Below are 16,671 nucleotides of genomic sequence, written 5' to 3'. Positions count from 1 at the left end.
TCAAACAAAATCTGACAATAACAAAATGATCGGTTTATGAATCACCATCAGTTAGTGATCATACCAGGTTTTCGCTAAAAAGTAAGTGTATTCTGCCCCAGTTATCCCTTTCCATACAGTTTTGTGACTATCGGTTTGCCAACCCTGCACATTGACCTTGATATGAAGGACATGAGGCGGTTCCCTGGTGTCTTTTATTTTTAGCTCTGGTGTCTTTTATTTCTAGCTCATGTGGGTAAATCAGTGGAAGGGAATTGGCTATTTGACCTTTACTGAACGACATTAGATGATCGATAAACTTGAAGCTGAAGATCCACCTTTAGGCGACGTCCCCTTGTTGTTATTTTGCCAATTCAATCCATAAGCATAACGAAACATATCAGCAAGGGGGGCACAAGTGGTGCCATGGCCATAAGGATGCATGCTTCTTGCTTACATTGCATGTTACAAAATTCACAAAAACATATATCTGTAGGGAAGTCCAGAAGGTCACATATTGTTTCCCAGTACACTGCAGAGGACATTTGCTTTCATTAACAAATTGCCTTGAACCTTTGAAGATAGTGATGTAACTATATCTATTGTCACCACGTTTTGTGACCAATACCTCATGGATCAAGGAGTGAATTCGAAGTTTCCTTCAGTTTATAGCGTGGGTTAGTGATGTATACAGTTGAAATATCTTAAACTATGTTTTTGGACATCCTATGATGTAACTAATAATTTGATCGGGCCTCTTCAGTAGTAGTAGGTAAGTTTGGAATGACCATTCATTTAAGTTTGTTTGTATGTTGTTTAGCATTCAGGAATGCGGGATGGACAGGTGTTTGATAGCACGAACATCGATGCACACAACTGATATAAGATGACATGCATCAACCAAGTCAGCGAGTCTGACCACCTGATCCCGTTAGCCGCCTTTTACGACAACCAGGGGTTGCAGAATCAATTCTAACCCGTCTCTTCATGTGTCCCATTCATCTCTATTTTCCAACAATAAAGATCGGAATAATTATAACATTTGGATCATCGCATAAAAGTCAACTAAGAACGTCTGCATTCAACAGGTCAAATAATTAGTTAGTAATACTTTTTGATGAGTGAACGTTTGACATATGGACTGCATTGTTTCAACTAAGCCCAGTTTATATATAAACTCAACCAGGACATAACACTGAACGTGAAACGCTAAACTTCCTTGTCTCCAGCCAGTAACTGACAGGCTGGACTGCCGAGCTGTCATTGTAAGTAGACCTTAAGTGTTACCAATATGACAAATAGAAATATTCTTAATATAAGTTCCATCTTCTTTGTTAAACTTGTTCAACACCGGAAAATTACCATCTACATTTTACTCCCGAGAATCTCCTTTGCTTTAATGCATGTTTTCCAATACGAATCTCTTAAAGGGTCCGCGGTACCACAGCCTTTACATAATGAGACCCCCCTAGCCTTGTGGTTAATGACGAGGGCGTAAAGCCATTTGGTCACTCACTTTCACATCAACTCGTGATGGTGATGCATGATTCTTTTTAATATTAATAGCCGCACGTGTACTGTGAGTGCATGAATTTCACTTATTATGGAGGATTATACCGAAGCGGTGAATTACTTTATGTGAAACTGGGTTTGACTAGGCGTAATGTAAATTGTGGTGACTGGTTGTAGGACATTATAGGGTCAAGGGGGTGTTGCAGTAAACTGTCAACAGGAATTGCTGGTGTCCAAATGTTATATTTTATTAATTAGTGCATTTAAAGGATAAACAAGCGACAGTATGTATTTTGTGTAGACATTATAGTATATTAGAATTTCTATAAGCGTATTGGGCGGTCGGGTAGCCTTGTGGTTAAAGCGTTCGCTCGTCACGCCGAAGACCCGGGTTCGATTCCCCGACATGAGTACAATGTGTGAATCCCATTTCTGGTTCCCCCGCCGTGATATTGCTGGAATATTGCTAAAATCGGCGTAAAACCATACTCACTCACTGTAAGCGTATGCATGATAAATGAATTTCGAAAACAATCACGAACGATGGTAATAGGTTAAGGTTAAGGTAAAGGTTAATTTTGTTATTTATATAAATCAATGTACCGTTTACATGCACGTCAACCTATGAATGTATGAAGTGATATCTTTAACCAGAAACCAATTGCAATGCCACTAAAACCGCAAGATCACTATTTGTATGACTAATATGTACATGTATATGACTCTGTGGGAACTCGTACATAAAAGTGTAATAGTGAAATAAAGTTAACACCACCATTAATGTCCCATGTGTGTCACCGATGTCAGCTGCCTCACGCATCGCACATTGACTCACAGCCGTTTGTTTAAGGCTGGAGTGTAGATTGTCCAAGAGTGCGCAATCATCATCCACAGGAAGCGCTGTGACAACCCTTAATGTAAACACTACGCTTAATGTAAAAGAAAATACATTAAAGGTTGCGGGTTAACCCTTCTTACAACCCTTACTGTAAACATTACTCTTAATGTAAAAGATTTTACATTAAGGGTTAAAGTGACAGATAATATTTTTTTTAAATATTTATGGTTATCATTGTGAAATAATACTCGTCACTTTGCCTAATGTGCAAATGACTAATTTATAATCAGTTAGATTCCCTCTCTACAACGACCACCTGGTTGCTATATGCAGGTTTTATAAAAGGGAATATGACCCCTGACCCTTTTAACCTATTGCTATCAAAGTTACTGTAGTATAAAGGTTATCTTAAGATACTCTACAATTCATCCTCATTTCCGTTACTATCCCAATACCATAGCGACGGAAAGGAGGACTGAGGAGGTTGATTAAAATGTAGTAAGCTGTTATTGTCCGTCTTCGTTCAATGTGTATATCTGCTATGGAAACCCTTCCTCCATGCTCACCTGTGAACCTATAACTGCTTCGGCGGAGTCATTTTGGACCAGACCAGACCAAGTCGTTGATGGTGGGGGGTTGTTAGAACAGTCCATTAACAGAGTTTTAGGCTAAGAAGAATGGGCATTTTGAAGCAGTATTGGGCATATACATGTAACAGTTAAGCATACACCAGATCCATATGATATTACAAACGACAAGGAATCGAATACAATTATGATTTTGTTAGAAAATACACTCCGTCGGTTTCACAATTACCGTGTCGAGTCGAAATTGGCCATGAAGAGTATTATTTATTACAATAGAAAGCATATATCAGAGGAAATGTTTTTTGTAATATATAATGTGGTCATCGGACGCTATTAGGCCCACCCAGACACCTCATTTGCAGCTTTTTTATTTCTCACTCCTTGTGGAAGATTGGCAATACGTCACATAAACCTTTCGGACATCTTGCACGTATGGAAAAAAATGGAGCTAACTAGAACTGTCCTATGGGGAATTAAATCCCTCCCGCAGACGTATGATAATGTTCACATGGGTATACAAACGTACCTCTGCAATCGCATTTAAGATATGATCGCAACCTCTGTTATTCATCTGAACATTATATTTAAAGGAGCAATCAGAGGCCTATATTACATTGACACATGTAACTTTAAAATGGCGACTGTGAGACCATCTTGAATTTCTGAATGAGGTTATTTTATTGGACCTTGTGCTGATCATTCACACCTAGTTTCATAAAGAGCACTTATAAGAATTAGAAAATAGTTTTAAAGGGGAACTGATCTAAAGCAATTCCCCGGGACTGGTTGTTGCCTTTGTTATTGTTTTTTCCCGTGAGTACCCGGATGATATAGCAGAAACCTAGACTAGTTCGCGACCTGTGCTGCGCAATTCGTAAGCGCATTTGTCACTTTTATTGATAGTATAAGGGCGTATGGTCACATCTATCAACAAAATGAAAATTTAATACAGTTTTGGAAAATAATAAGGAAATGTAGGTATCTTTGTGGGTAGCATCGGTAATGGTGACGAACTTTTGATAAGTCACTTGCTTGGTAATTGTGCGATTTTCGTTTACACTATTTTGACTTGCAACACAAAGTAAATATTTCTCCTGAGCATTGCTTATTTTATCGTGTTTATATTTTTTTAAGTCAAAATGTGCAACATTTTCACTTAGGGAATTTATTAAAAGCTTGAATATTCAGACTGAGTTATTTTGACTGAAAAATATGTCCATCTGTATTATTATGATAACGCATTCCAAACATTTTAATGTTTAATATCATCACCAAGAGACTGAAAATGTTACGATGAAAAGTACATTTTTCTATATTGTTTGGCTTCTAATCCTACATAATAATCTATTGTGATGTTTATAGGCCCTTTTGAACGTCTTAATCAGTTTTTACTCAATCTGTTAAAGAAATGGACAGATTTTTCAGTCAAAATGACTGAAATATTTACACATTTTATAAATTGCCTGAGAGAATCACATTTTACAAATTGACTGACTGAGTGTAATTTATACACGCTTACAAAGGAAAAGACTTGTAAAAACAACGTCTATAGCACATCGAAGAATTTCCCAACCAAGACGTAGAGGAACAGGAATGAATCTGTCCAATGCTACAGCAAATGAAGGAAAACAAAATGCAAATATCATAATTACAACCTATCAAAATTATGTGTATAATTTTAGGCAGCTTCCTTGTACCCTTTGAATATCCACACAAAGGAACAATATCCCACGTCTGCAGCTGTACAAAGAAACTTATTCGATGTCACGTGTCTCTGTAACAATCAAATATTTAAACAAATATATATCGTTTCGGGATATTATAACCCGTGTTCGTGGGTCCTACTATTTAACATCCAAAGACGCCCGGTAACGTCCGGGGGCGTCCGGAAACGTCCGGGAGGATTCATCAGACGTCCGGGAGTTTAAAAATACAGTGCAGTCAATAGAACATGTCTTTCTCAGTTTGGTAAGATCGTGAGAATATCAACTGGCGTGGGTCCTACTATTTAACGCCCAAAGGCGCCCGGGAACGTCTGGGAACGTCCGGGAGCGTCCGGGAGGTTTCATCAGACGTCCGGAAACGTCCGGGAGGTTTCATCAGACGTGCAGTAGTTTGAAAATACAGTGCAGTCAATAAAACATGTCTTTCTCAGTTTGGTAGGATCGTGAGAATATCAACTGGCGTACGTGTTTGCCACGTGCAGCTGCCAGACACTTCCGGGTACTGGTACTTCCATTGTCTGGCAGCTGCATGTGGCAAACACGTACGCCAGTTGATATTCTCACGATCTTACCAAACTGAGAAAGACATGTTTTATTGACTGCACTTTATTTTTAATCTCCCGGACGGCTGATGAAACCTCCCGGACGCTCCCACCAGATGCTCCCCGACGTTGCTCGGAAGTTTTACACTCAGTGAACCATTCTGGGGCCACGCATGAACTTTTGAAAACCTCTGTGTTTCAGTATTAGTTATGGAATAGTATACAGAATATGACACTATAAAAGAACATTATTTTTGTTCCATAAGCAAATTTACATTGTATCCTTCAAAGCCTACGTTTTGAATACCTCGTCAGTCCGAATAAAATCAAATCGTATTTGCTTCGCAGATTCACCATTTAAAAAGTATAGGGATGTATGTAAAAAAAATTGCAGCTATATGTTATTTTGTATAATGAATACAAGAATTTGATTTGATTTGCAAAAAAGTAAATCAACTGATCATTTATCTCTTGCTGGGCTGCCACGTGCATATTACATAACACACATTTCACCTCACTTGAAACCTGGATTTAGATTGAATAATTACCCCAGACTCAATAAATGCCAAATGGGAACCTTTGTCAGGTATTCTGAGCGGTGCTACCACTAATTATACCTGTAATAAATTCATTAACTGAGCATCAATTGAATGACGACAAATACACACAAGTGTAGGGTTATAACAGAAAAAGTGAATGAAAACAAGGGAGTATTAATCGTATTATCGACGCAATCCGAAATCCGAAAATGCTTTCACTGCATGGATACTCTTTTATTATTAAACTATAACAATCATATAACTATTTCCAAATGACGACATCCGATGAGCTTCTTTTTGTCTGTTTGTTTAGGCTGAAGAAATATTAATTAACATGCGCCCTTTGTCGAAATCTTTATAGATCACGGTTAACCCGTGTTCAAAAATGAGTAAAACAATTATTGCCTCCAAGTTGATTTAGCTATCCTTGCAGACGGTAGCCCAGTCTCTTGTCACGCTCAGTTGCGTATCATCCGGGTACTCACAGGGAAAAAACAATAACAAAGGCAACCACCAGTCCCGGGGAATTGCTTTAGATCAGTGCCCCTTTAATTATCTAAATATCGGCCAATCAGAGGACTTAGTTCCGTTTCTATTGTAATAAATTGTCCTTTTTGCGCAAAAAATATATCTAAATATCTTTGAACGAAATCGAACATATACATATCGACCAGTCAGATGCCTCGGTAACATTGCCATGGTAATAACATCTATTCGTTTGAGTCTTGAAATACATTGTGGCTAAATACCAATTTTGAACGGAATCTCTAAATATCGACCAATGAGCTCTGCAGATGCCGTTTTCCGTTGCCGTGGAAGCAAGGTAGTAACGTAAATATTGTAGAGTGTCCCTAGATACACCTTTGCAACACAATTGAACAAAATCAGCTGAATGACATGTTAGTAATGACCACTTAAAGAAAACCTGTAATTAACGATCAGGCTGTTGTCGTTGAGAGGTTGTTGGAATACGAAGGTGCAGTGCACAAACATAAGTTCCCTGGCTCTACTATATGTAGTTTCAGAGAAAACACGCAAAGTTGAAGGAAGAAAATATTACGAATTACTATGAAACACCTAGACAAAGCAATGAAAAATGTTAAAATAGCAAAAAGGTACCCTATATTTCCAATAAATATGTACGATATGAACACTTAATGTAAAAACAAAATAAGATTTACATTAAGGGCTACGGGTTGTTGCTGTCAATGTAAAAACAATATTACATTAAGAGTTAACAGTTCAAAATGAGCAGTTTGTTGGCAGTGGTGACAAAAATAAATCAATTGTCAACTATTGTGCTTACACGTGGAATTGACACCAAGGCTCAATCTCACAACTAATTTGACACATTTGGATGCAACAACCTGGCTCGATATTCAAAGCCATAGAGCAACCAGTCTCGATTATCCGCCGAAACAGATTCCATTGGACGTAAAATGCAAAATATCGGTGACAATTATAAGAATGGATCACTGCAAATATGGGAAAGGGGTCAGCATGTCCTGCCCTACCGGTAGCTTCGCCGCTCACACAATTTTCATTAAAAAATATTGCTTATATATTGCAACAAATTAATACCCCTTTCATACGGCGACCGCCTGTACACAAACCAGACAACCAAGGGATGGAACAGAAATTCCAGTGACACGCTTAAATGATAGGCATGTTGCCAACCGCCGCAAACATGCAATATGCATCACGACAGTCTAATCGAATCAGGACCAGCAAACTAAAGCTGAGCAGTGACCCTTGCCATCAGGTATGACCATCGCCGTCAGGGTATGACCATCGCCGTCAGGGTATGACCATCGCCATCAGGGTATGACCATCGCCATCAGGGTATGGCCATCGCCGTCGGGGTATGACCATCGCCGTCAGGGTATGACCATCGCCATCATGGTATGACCATCGCCGTCAGGGTATGACCATCGTCATCAGGGTATGACCATCGCCGTCAGGGTATGACCATCGCCGTCAGGGTATGACCATCGCCATCAGGGTATGACCATCGCCATCAGGGTATGACCATCGCCATCGCCATCATGGTATGACCATCGCCATCAGGGTATGACCATCCCCGTCAGGGTATGACCATCGCCGTCAGGGTATGACCATCGCCATCAGGGTACGAGGACACAGTAACGGACAGGACAGACATTGTAATCATCCAACCTGACCATCTCCTACATTCAGTCGCATCGAAAGACAAGAATAGGTTTATGTGGATTATCATTCACGTCGTATATTTAACTTACAGTAAACTACGCTTATAACGAATACGCTTATAACGAACTGACGGATATAACGAACTATTTCTTGGTCCAGCCCATTTGCTGTATATATGCTGTTTGTATGCTTATAACGAACAGCGTATATAACGAATTAAAATTAGTGGTCCCTTGGGGTTCGTTATAACCGAATTTTACTGTTTAACTCTTGACTTCTGTCATATATTTGTAAATCAATGTTTGTCCTGAAAAAATATGACGTTTCTCACTTAAGAAGCAACTCTTCCTCAGATATCTTGCTGGCACAAATGGAACGGAGCACGTCACATCCTGTTGTTTTCGTGTTGTTGACAAGCATCATATTCAGTGAAATCAAAGGTAACATACTTCCTACAACTGAACTCTATATAAGATGTGGTTCACAATATGACGTTTTAACTCTTGATTAAAAAGGTGTTAGAAATGTGGAGGTTTTTTTCCAAATTCGCAGGTGCTCACAAACGGCGTCATTATATATTGTGGGGGCGGTGGTTAGCCTAGTGGTTAAAACGTTCGCTCGTCACGCTGAAGGCCCGGGTTCGATTCCACACATGAGTAAAAAATTAATGTGATGCCCATTTCTGGTATCCTCTGCCGTGCTGTTGCTGGAATATTGGAATATTGCTTCAAACCATACTCACTCACTCAATCATAAAACACTGTGCTATATCTGCAGTGCTGTTGGTAAGTCTCGGTGTTTGCAGAGACTTATAAGAATGGATCACTGCAAATATGGGAAAGGGGTCAGCATGTCCTGCCCTACCGGTAGCTTCGCCGCTCACACAATTTTCATTAAAAAATATTGCTTATATATTGCAACAAATTAATACCCCTTTCATACGGCGACCGCCTGTACACAAACCAGACAACCAAGGGATGGAACAGAAATTCCAGTGACACGCTTAAATGATAGGCATGTTGCCAACCGCCGCAAACATGCAATATGCATCACGACAGTCTAATCGAATCAGGACCAGCAAACTAAAGCTGAGCAGTGACCCTTGCCATCAGGTATGACCATCGCCGTCAGGGTATGACCATCGCCGTCAGGGTATGACCATCGCCATCAGGGTATGACCATCGCCATCAGGGTATGGCCATCGCCGTCGGGGTATGACCATCGCCGTCAGGGTATGACCATCGCCATCATGGTATGACCATCGCCGTCAGGGTATGACCATCGTCATCAGGGTATGACCATCGCCGTCAGGGTATGACCATCGCCGTCAGGGTATGACCATCGCCATCAGGGTATGACCATCGCCATCAGGGTATGACCATCGCCATCGCCATCATGGTATGACCATCGCCATCAGGGTATGACCATCCCCGTCAGGGTATGACCATCGCCGTCAGGGTATGACCATCGCCATCAGGGTACGAGGACACAGTAACGGACAGGACAGACATTGTAATCATCCAACCTGACCATCTCCTACATTCAGTCGCATCGAAAGACAAGAATAGGTTTATGTGGATTATCATTCACGTCGTATATTTAACTTACAGTAAACTACGCTTATAACGAATACGCTTATAACGAACTGACGGATATAACGAACTATTTCTTGGTCCAGCCCATTTGCTGTATATATGCTGTTTGTATGCTTATAACGAACAGCGTATATAACGAATTAAAATTAGTGGTCCCTTGGGGTTCGTTATAACCGAATTTTACTGTTTAACTCTTGACTTCTGTCATATATTTGTAAATCAATGTTTGTCCTGAAAAAATATGACGTTTCTCACTTAAGAAGCAACTCTTCCTCAGATATCTTGCTGGCACAAATGGAACGGAGCACGTCACATCCTGTTGTTTTCGTGTTGTTGACAAGCATCATATTCAGTGAAATCAAAGGTAACATACTTCCTACAACTGAACTCTATATAAGATGTGGTTCACAATATGACGTTTTAACTCTTGATTAAAAAGGTGTTAGAAATGTGGAGGTTTTTTTCCAAATTCGCAGGTGCTCACAAACGGCGTCATTATATATTGTGGGGGCGGTGGTTAGCCTAGTGGTTAAAACGTTCGCTCGTCACGCTGAAGGCCCGGGTTCGATTCCACACATGAGTAAAAAATTAATGTGATGCCCATTTCTGGTATCCTCTGCCGTGCTGTTGCTGGAATATTGGAATATTGCTTCAAACCATACTCACTCACTCAATCATAAAACACTGTGCTATATCTGCAGTGCTGTTGGTAAGTCTCGGTGTTTGCAGATTAAATTCGGAATAAGGGGCAATCTTTTATGAACTGGCCTCCCTTCTTCGAGTATATGGTTTGTTTAAATGGGATATTGTTTTCGAAAATTCCAGAGTGGAAGTGTGGGATTGACTTGTAAATGTGATATGTAAACCTATTTTCTTTATATTGGACCGGTGCATGGTTAGGGTCATATTATTTTAATATTCAATTAAAATTTATTTGTGAAAGTTATAAGAGGACATCGTAAGATATGCGAATCCACGTTAAGTTTCCTTCCAGACTCAACACAAAGCGTCACCCAGCCGTGTGAGAGAAACAAAAGAGGTACGTGTTTAGTACTGCGTCACACATATCTGTCAAAACGTGCATATTTAGCGAGTGAATGAAGCTTCTAATTTGCTGTATTTGTTTGTTTATTTGTTGTTTAACACCACACTCAGCAGTACTCCAGCTATACGACGGCGGTCTGTAAATAATCGAGTCTGGACCAGGCGATCCGGAGATTGACACCATGAGCATCGATTCACCCAATTGGTATACGATGACATGCATCATCAATCAACAAAGTCAGCGAGCCTGACCACCCGATCCAGTTAGTCGCCTCTTACGGCAATCATCGGTTGCTGAAGACCCATTCTCTACCCTGATCTTCATCGGTTCTATTGGCTGTAACTGTCTTATGAAAACGGTTGATAATATTATTTTTACTAAAGATGAATGCCGTCATGTAATTATTAATAATATATATGATATATATGACAATGTTATCCCCTCTGACCTTAGTTTTGTACTTAATCCTTTCCATGAAGTTTTAAAGACAATGAGTTTATTGCAACAAGTATGACATGAAAGCTTATTAATATTTCCGTTGTTCTTGGAAATATTCATGAGCTTCTTTAGTTTGTTGTACATTATCTGTTATATTAAGTTCCTTTAACTTTAACTTAACTTAGCTGTTTTATGACAGTGTGCTTTGTTATTTATTATCAAGCGCGTAGCTATGGAGAGTTGCCTACCTTATGCGTACTGGAAAACAATATGTTCAGATCAAACATTCGCCTTTATGATCATATTTCTACATGTGTCAGCACCATACCCGTGCTCGTTGGTTTCTGAGTCGTGAATCACTTCGGGCTTCCCTCCCACATTAAGCTGACACACCGCGATATAACTGGAATACTGATAAAATGGCTTTAATCTAAACTCAGATCAAAGATTGATGACGTCCCCTTTTCAATTGTGTAACAATGAGGTTTTTCTCAATGAACGATAAATTTTAACTATCTTACTATTCTAGACATGAAAATGGTCACACAGTCGGGATTAACGGGAGGCAGTGGATTGAATTTCTCAGATTCGTAATATACATGTTCTACTCAATGACAAGGCAGATTAACCTTGGGGATATGATAAAGAAATCTTGTGATCTTTAACTTCTTTTGAGTAGTATGCATGTTCATGTAGTCACAGGGTATGGTGTTTTTGTTTACAGCAATATCACTGTGCGAAAGCAGCTCTGATAATCGGGACTCCGGTTATCTCACATACAACATGTCCGCCTCCCCTGTGCTGTGCAACTGTAGCCTAGCAACAGGCCAAGAGGTTACGCTGAATGTGCAGTATGCAGAGACGGTACACAACGCAACATATGACTTCGTCTTCGACTTGGCAAGGGGTGACGGTGGCAGTATAAGAGGCAAGGAGGGGCACTGGGAGGATAGAATATCTAAACGGATACCCTGGACCTTGTACCTGTCGAAGGCAAATCTGAAAGTAGAACTCCCTACAATTCAAGGATTATGTTTTTCCTATGAAGTTCGCAATGGAAGTAGGTATATAAATATATAGAGGTATATGAGAATCCATGCATACATTGACGCTGGCCTGTATTTTGTTAAACACTGTCTAATGTGTTTCGGCGGATAATCAAGACTGGTTATTCTCGTGCATTTACGTTATGTTACACATGTCGAAATGGCGAATCTAATATGTAGCGGGCCAGTTACATTCCATACAAATGTTGAGTTACTCATTGTAAAACAAGTATATTTCAATGGCTCTGCTCCAAGCAACAATGTTGCAATTGACCTTTTCCTAGCTACTATATTGTAATGGCCTTATTCCTGGCTATTTTGCTTTTATTCCTAGGTGAGTATGTCAGAATGCCCCTGTTCCAAGTTTTCTTGTAATGCTCGTATTCTTAGCTAGAATGTTGTAATGCCCCTATTCCTATCTACTATATATGTTTCAATTCCTCTATTCCCTACTATGTTGCAATGCCCCTATTCCTAGCTACTTTATATGTTGGAAATTCACCTATTCCTTACTATGTTGCAATGCCCCTATTCCTAGCTACTATATATGTTTCAATTCACCTATTCCCTACTATGTTGCAATGCCCCTATTCCTAGCGACTATTTATGTTTCAATTCACCTATTCCCTACTATGTTGCAATGCCCCTATTCCTAGCTACTATATATGTTTCAATTCACCTATTCCCTACTATGTTGCAATGCCCTTATTCCTAGCTCCTAAGTTGTAATGATGATATTCCCAGCTACTATGTTGCCATTCTTCTATTCCAAGCTACAATATTGCTAAGTAAGTCGCTATGACTCCCTGACTCGATTACATGTATCGTAATTTGTGCCTGCCAGAAAACAATCTCAGATTCGCAATATTTTTTGCTTTATGTTACAATAATCTGTGTCGTTTTCAGTTTTCTCGTTTTATATTACCACCAGGTACAACGATCTCCATTATATGCCAGACCTCTAACATGGAACTTGACACGAGTATGTAAAACACAATCGTTTTGGCTATGCCCAACATAAATCGCATCTCTAAATCGTAATAGTTTGAACGCCTCCGTGGTCTCGTGGATGGATCGTCTGCCCGGAGAGTGGAAAGTCGGTGGTTCTATCCCCGGCCGCGTCAAACCAAATGCATTAAAATATGGTACTTGTTGCTGCCCTGCCTGGCGCTCGGCATTATTAAAGGGGCTAAAAGAAGGACGGGTTGGCTCGGAGTCTGTGTACTGTGTGAGAGTGGAGAATCAATGGTAAACTGCGGCATGGTATATATCTCACTATAAAATCGAATTAGTCCGGACTCTCAAAAGCAGCCACACCAAACACACACACGCGCGCGCATGCACGTCACAATATAACTGCAATACTATTTAAGGCGGCGTTTAACCTAATGGTTGAGGTCTTAACAGTTTAAGCATACAGTTCAGTATTTGAAGTAACACATCTTCAAGTCAATTATTAATAAGTGAATTTCATGTGTTCATTCTAAATGTCATCCGCACATTAAGTACCATGTTCGTCACATTGTGTCATTCGCTTCGATGACTTACACGGGTATTGACGTTGTTTCCAGGCACAACACTGATCATTGTTTTCCTGTGTGTTCTGACTGGTGCCCTCGCTGTCACGATAGTCACTGTGGTGTTCTTTAACAGACGACAGAGGTAAACAAACCTGGTAGCTCACCTGAATGTCAAATTGGCTGATGTCGTGACAATTTTGTCCGTCGTTAAGCACCTTCTCATAAGTCAAAGGACCAATAACGCCGAAACCTTATATATTTGTTACCATCACTGAAGACATCCCAATTCGGTCAAGATGTTCAAATCTGATTTTCATAAGGCCATTGCTGCAGTTGTGTTGCAATCGTTCAATATTTACAATTTTGAAATTGTTGGAACAAGCTTTATATTTCCTCAAAACGCACATTTGTCTCTGTAATATTTCGCTCATAATTAAGTCCCCAGTCTCTAAAATTAACATATCAATGCTGTCTCTATTGACATTTTATACTGTTAACGGTATACGATGGTGACAGCCACCCTCACTTGAAGACAAAGCTAACTGGTGTGACACTTAATCTTTATCATTCTTGACCACTGGTTTATGCCTTATAAAGCGTCACTATTGTCAACTACTTGTTTGCCTAACTCGGGTCATTTTAAAGCGGGGCGGCCGGGTAGCCTAGTGGTTAAAGCGTTCGCTCGTCACACCGAAGATCCGGGTTCGATTCCCGACATGAGTACAATGTGTGAAGCCCATTTCTGGTGTCCCCCGCCGTGATATTGCTGGAATATTGCTAAAAGCGGCGATAAGCCATACTCACTCACTCACTCATTTTAAAGCTATGTCGTTGCTGACTAATGGCTTGTCTAACCTCCAGTCGTTATGTAGCTTCATCATTGACTCCCAACTGGTTTTTCGATCTGACACGAGTCTTTATTTGGACAGGGGCGGTCGGGTAGCCTAGTGGTTAAAGCGTTTGCTCGTCACGCCGAAGGCCCGGGTTCGATTCCCGACATGGGTAAAATGTGCGAAGCCAATTTCTGGTGTCCCCCGCCGTGATATTGCTTGAATATTGCTAAAAGCCGCGCAATACCAATCTCACTCACTCACTTTATATGGACAACTCAATACCAGCTATAGATGTGTCTGACTCCCATTCAACTTGGTAACGGTTGCGTATACTCTGTTAACCTGAAACTGTGATATTGCTACTGGTGAACAGAGCTTTAATCTACTTTCATTAGTTCACTCATACTTTCAACATGTTTTTATATACTAGGAGAGTTTTACATGATATATACATAAACTTCACAGGCGGATGAGAAGTGGAGGCAGATTCAGCACCCGTACCCAGGATGAGATTCTCACAGCCCTACAAAAGGCATCCAGTTGGCGAGAGGACAAGGGGCTTGTAGCGGCGGAGGAGGGGCTGGAGAGGATGTCCAGTGGATGCGACCCTGCACTCCCAGACCACACGGGTCAAGGAGCGAGTGAGGTCATCCATGACGGAGGGACGGCCAACAAGAGCTCAGATGGTGGATATTCTTACGCTGGGCCGACAAGTGAACCGGGGACCCTTGGGGATTCCGGGGGACCTGATGGTGATGCACAGACTGGTCCATCTGCTGAAGGTGATGGAGTAGGAAAATCGGATGACGACAGAGATGAAATCGAAATGGTCGATAATATTCTCTATGAAACAAGCTGTATTGGTGGAAAATAGGATTTTGCTAAGCACTACGAACATGCACAGAGGGAAGTACCCATACCGATTTAATAGTGTCCAGGGTAAAACGTACAAATTATAAAAAAATGTCAAATATGTCAATAATTGCCTGAAGATATAACTTGCCTTGTGGCTCTCAAATGTGTTGTGGTTTTCCTACATGCATAAAAAGTGGTTTTGTAACTTGAACGGACATTATTTGTTTATTTTTCAATAAAATAGAATTGTTATTTCTTAAATGAAAGCAGTTGTCTGTCGTTCAGGAATCAATTAGTGATGCATATTGTATGTGCGCTTGGGGTCACACTATCGATATCGCACACACACACGTTTGTCATTTCTTCTTTTAAATTGCATATATATATGCGCAAACAATATCACGGCTGTTTTTTTTGAATATATTCTCATCGAGTGGATTTATCGATCCCGATTAGAATCAAAACTCGTGTGTCTCGTAAGTGCGTGTTTGACAAGTATTGGGACGAGTGTTAACTGTGGGAGGTTAGTCCAACATAGAATGCTTCAGAAATATACGCATGGACATTATTTCAGCACCACCAGACATAAAATCCAATGCCGAAAAATAAGACCAATCCCTGACCTGAACCCAACTAAACACCTTTGGCATTACCTTGAGTTCCAATGAGAGCAAGAGACCCTCCAGTTTTAAACCTGCATGAACTGACCCAGGCACTGCACCAAGAATGGCAGACCATCCTAATGTTGAACATCAGACGTCTGATCAGCAGTGAGTGAGTGAGTGAGTGAGTGAGTGAGTGAGTGAGTGAGTGAGTGAGTGAGTGAGTGAGTGAGTGAGTGAGTGAGTGAGTGAGTGAGTGAGTGAGTGAGTGAGTGAGTTTTTTTAGAACGCCGCTTTTAGCAATATTCCAGCAATATCACGGCGGGGTGTCCCCCGCCGTGATATTGCTGGAATATTGCTTAAAGCGGCGTACTCACTCACTCACGGCGGGGGACACCAGAAAATGGGCTTCACACATTGTACTCATGTCGGGAATCGAACCCGGATCTTCGGCGTGACGAGCGAACGCTTTAACCAGTAGGCTACCCGATCGCCACGGTGGATACGCGAGCCACGGACTGCAGAGTCAGTTTTGATTTCTAGGTTGACAATCGTTTTTCACTGCATGATGTGACACTCCGATTCGAGGGATAGGCTGGGCGTTGATCTCGGGCCGCGTCATACCAAACGACGTTACAAGTTGGCAACCATCGTATCGTTGATAACGTATTTCTAGATCATTTAATGTCATAAGTCATAGGCTGCATGTATCTTGTAATGTAACATTGTTTAAATATCTCTCTATATGAAATTTCACTCTGCCACGAATAAAGACTTCAAGGGACTCAGAAGCCTTCTCTCTGTTTTCATAACAGGAATACAATTACTGATAAAGTGACTTATACAC

At 40.6% G+C, this 16,671-nt stretch overlaps 1 protein-coding gene across 5 annotated transcripts; it reads left to right on the top strand.

Annotated features, from left to right (window-relative positions):
* The first annotated feature begins 6,239 nt into the window (after positions 1-6,239).
* LOC124137154 lies at positions 6,240-15,488 on the top strand. 5 transcript variants are annotated; one of them, XM_048384381.1, is made up of 7 exons: positions 6,240-7,849; positions 9,003-9,849; positions 10,480-10,524; positions 11,693-12,028; positions 12,946-12,996; positions 13,586-13,676; positions 14,833-15,488. In XM_048384381.1, the coding sequence occupies exons 2-7, from the start codon at positions 9,708-9,710 to the stop codon at positions 15,239-15,241; spliced, it is 1,074 nt and encodes a 357-aa protein (XP_048240338.1). In that variant the 5' UTR covers positions 6,240-7,849; positions 9,003-9,707; the 3' UTR covers positions 15,242-15,488. The 5 variants fall into 5 exon arrangements, with proteins under 5 accessions (XP_048240338.1, XP_048240337.1, XP_046359305.2 ...); XM_048384380.1 differs by lacking the exons at positions 6,240-7,849; positions 9,003-9,849 and adding an exon at positions 8,246-8,330; XM_046503349.2 differs by lacking the exon at positions 6,240-7,849 and having other exon boundaries at positions 8,713-9,849; positions 11,693-11,896.
* Positions 15,489-16,671: the final 1,183 nt, after the last annotated feature.

This window comes from Haliotis rufescens, unplaced genomic scaffold, assembly GCF_023055435.1.
Source record: "Haliotis rufescens isolate VD_foot unplaced genomic scaffold, xgHalRufe1.0.p SCAF_5, whole genome shotgun sequence".
NCBI lineage: Eukaryota > Metazoa > Mollusca > Gastropoda > Lepetellida > Haliotidae > Haliotis > Haliotis rufescens.
The sequence above is the reverse complement of the archived record's forward strand: the minus strand, read 5'-3'. Positions and strand labels throughout refer to the sequence as shown.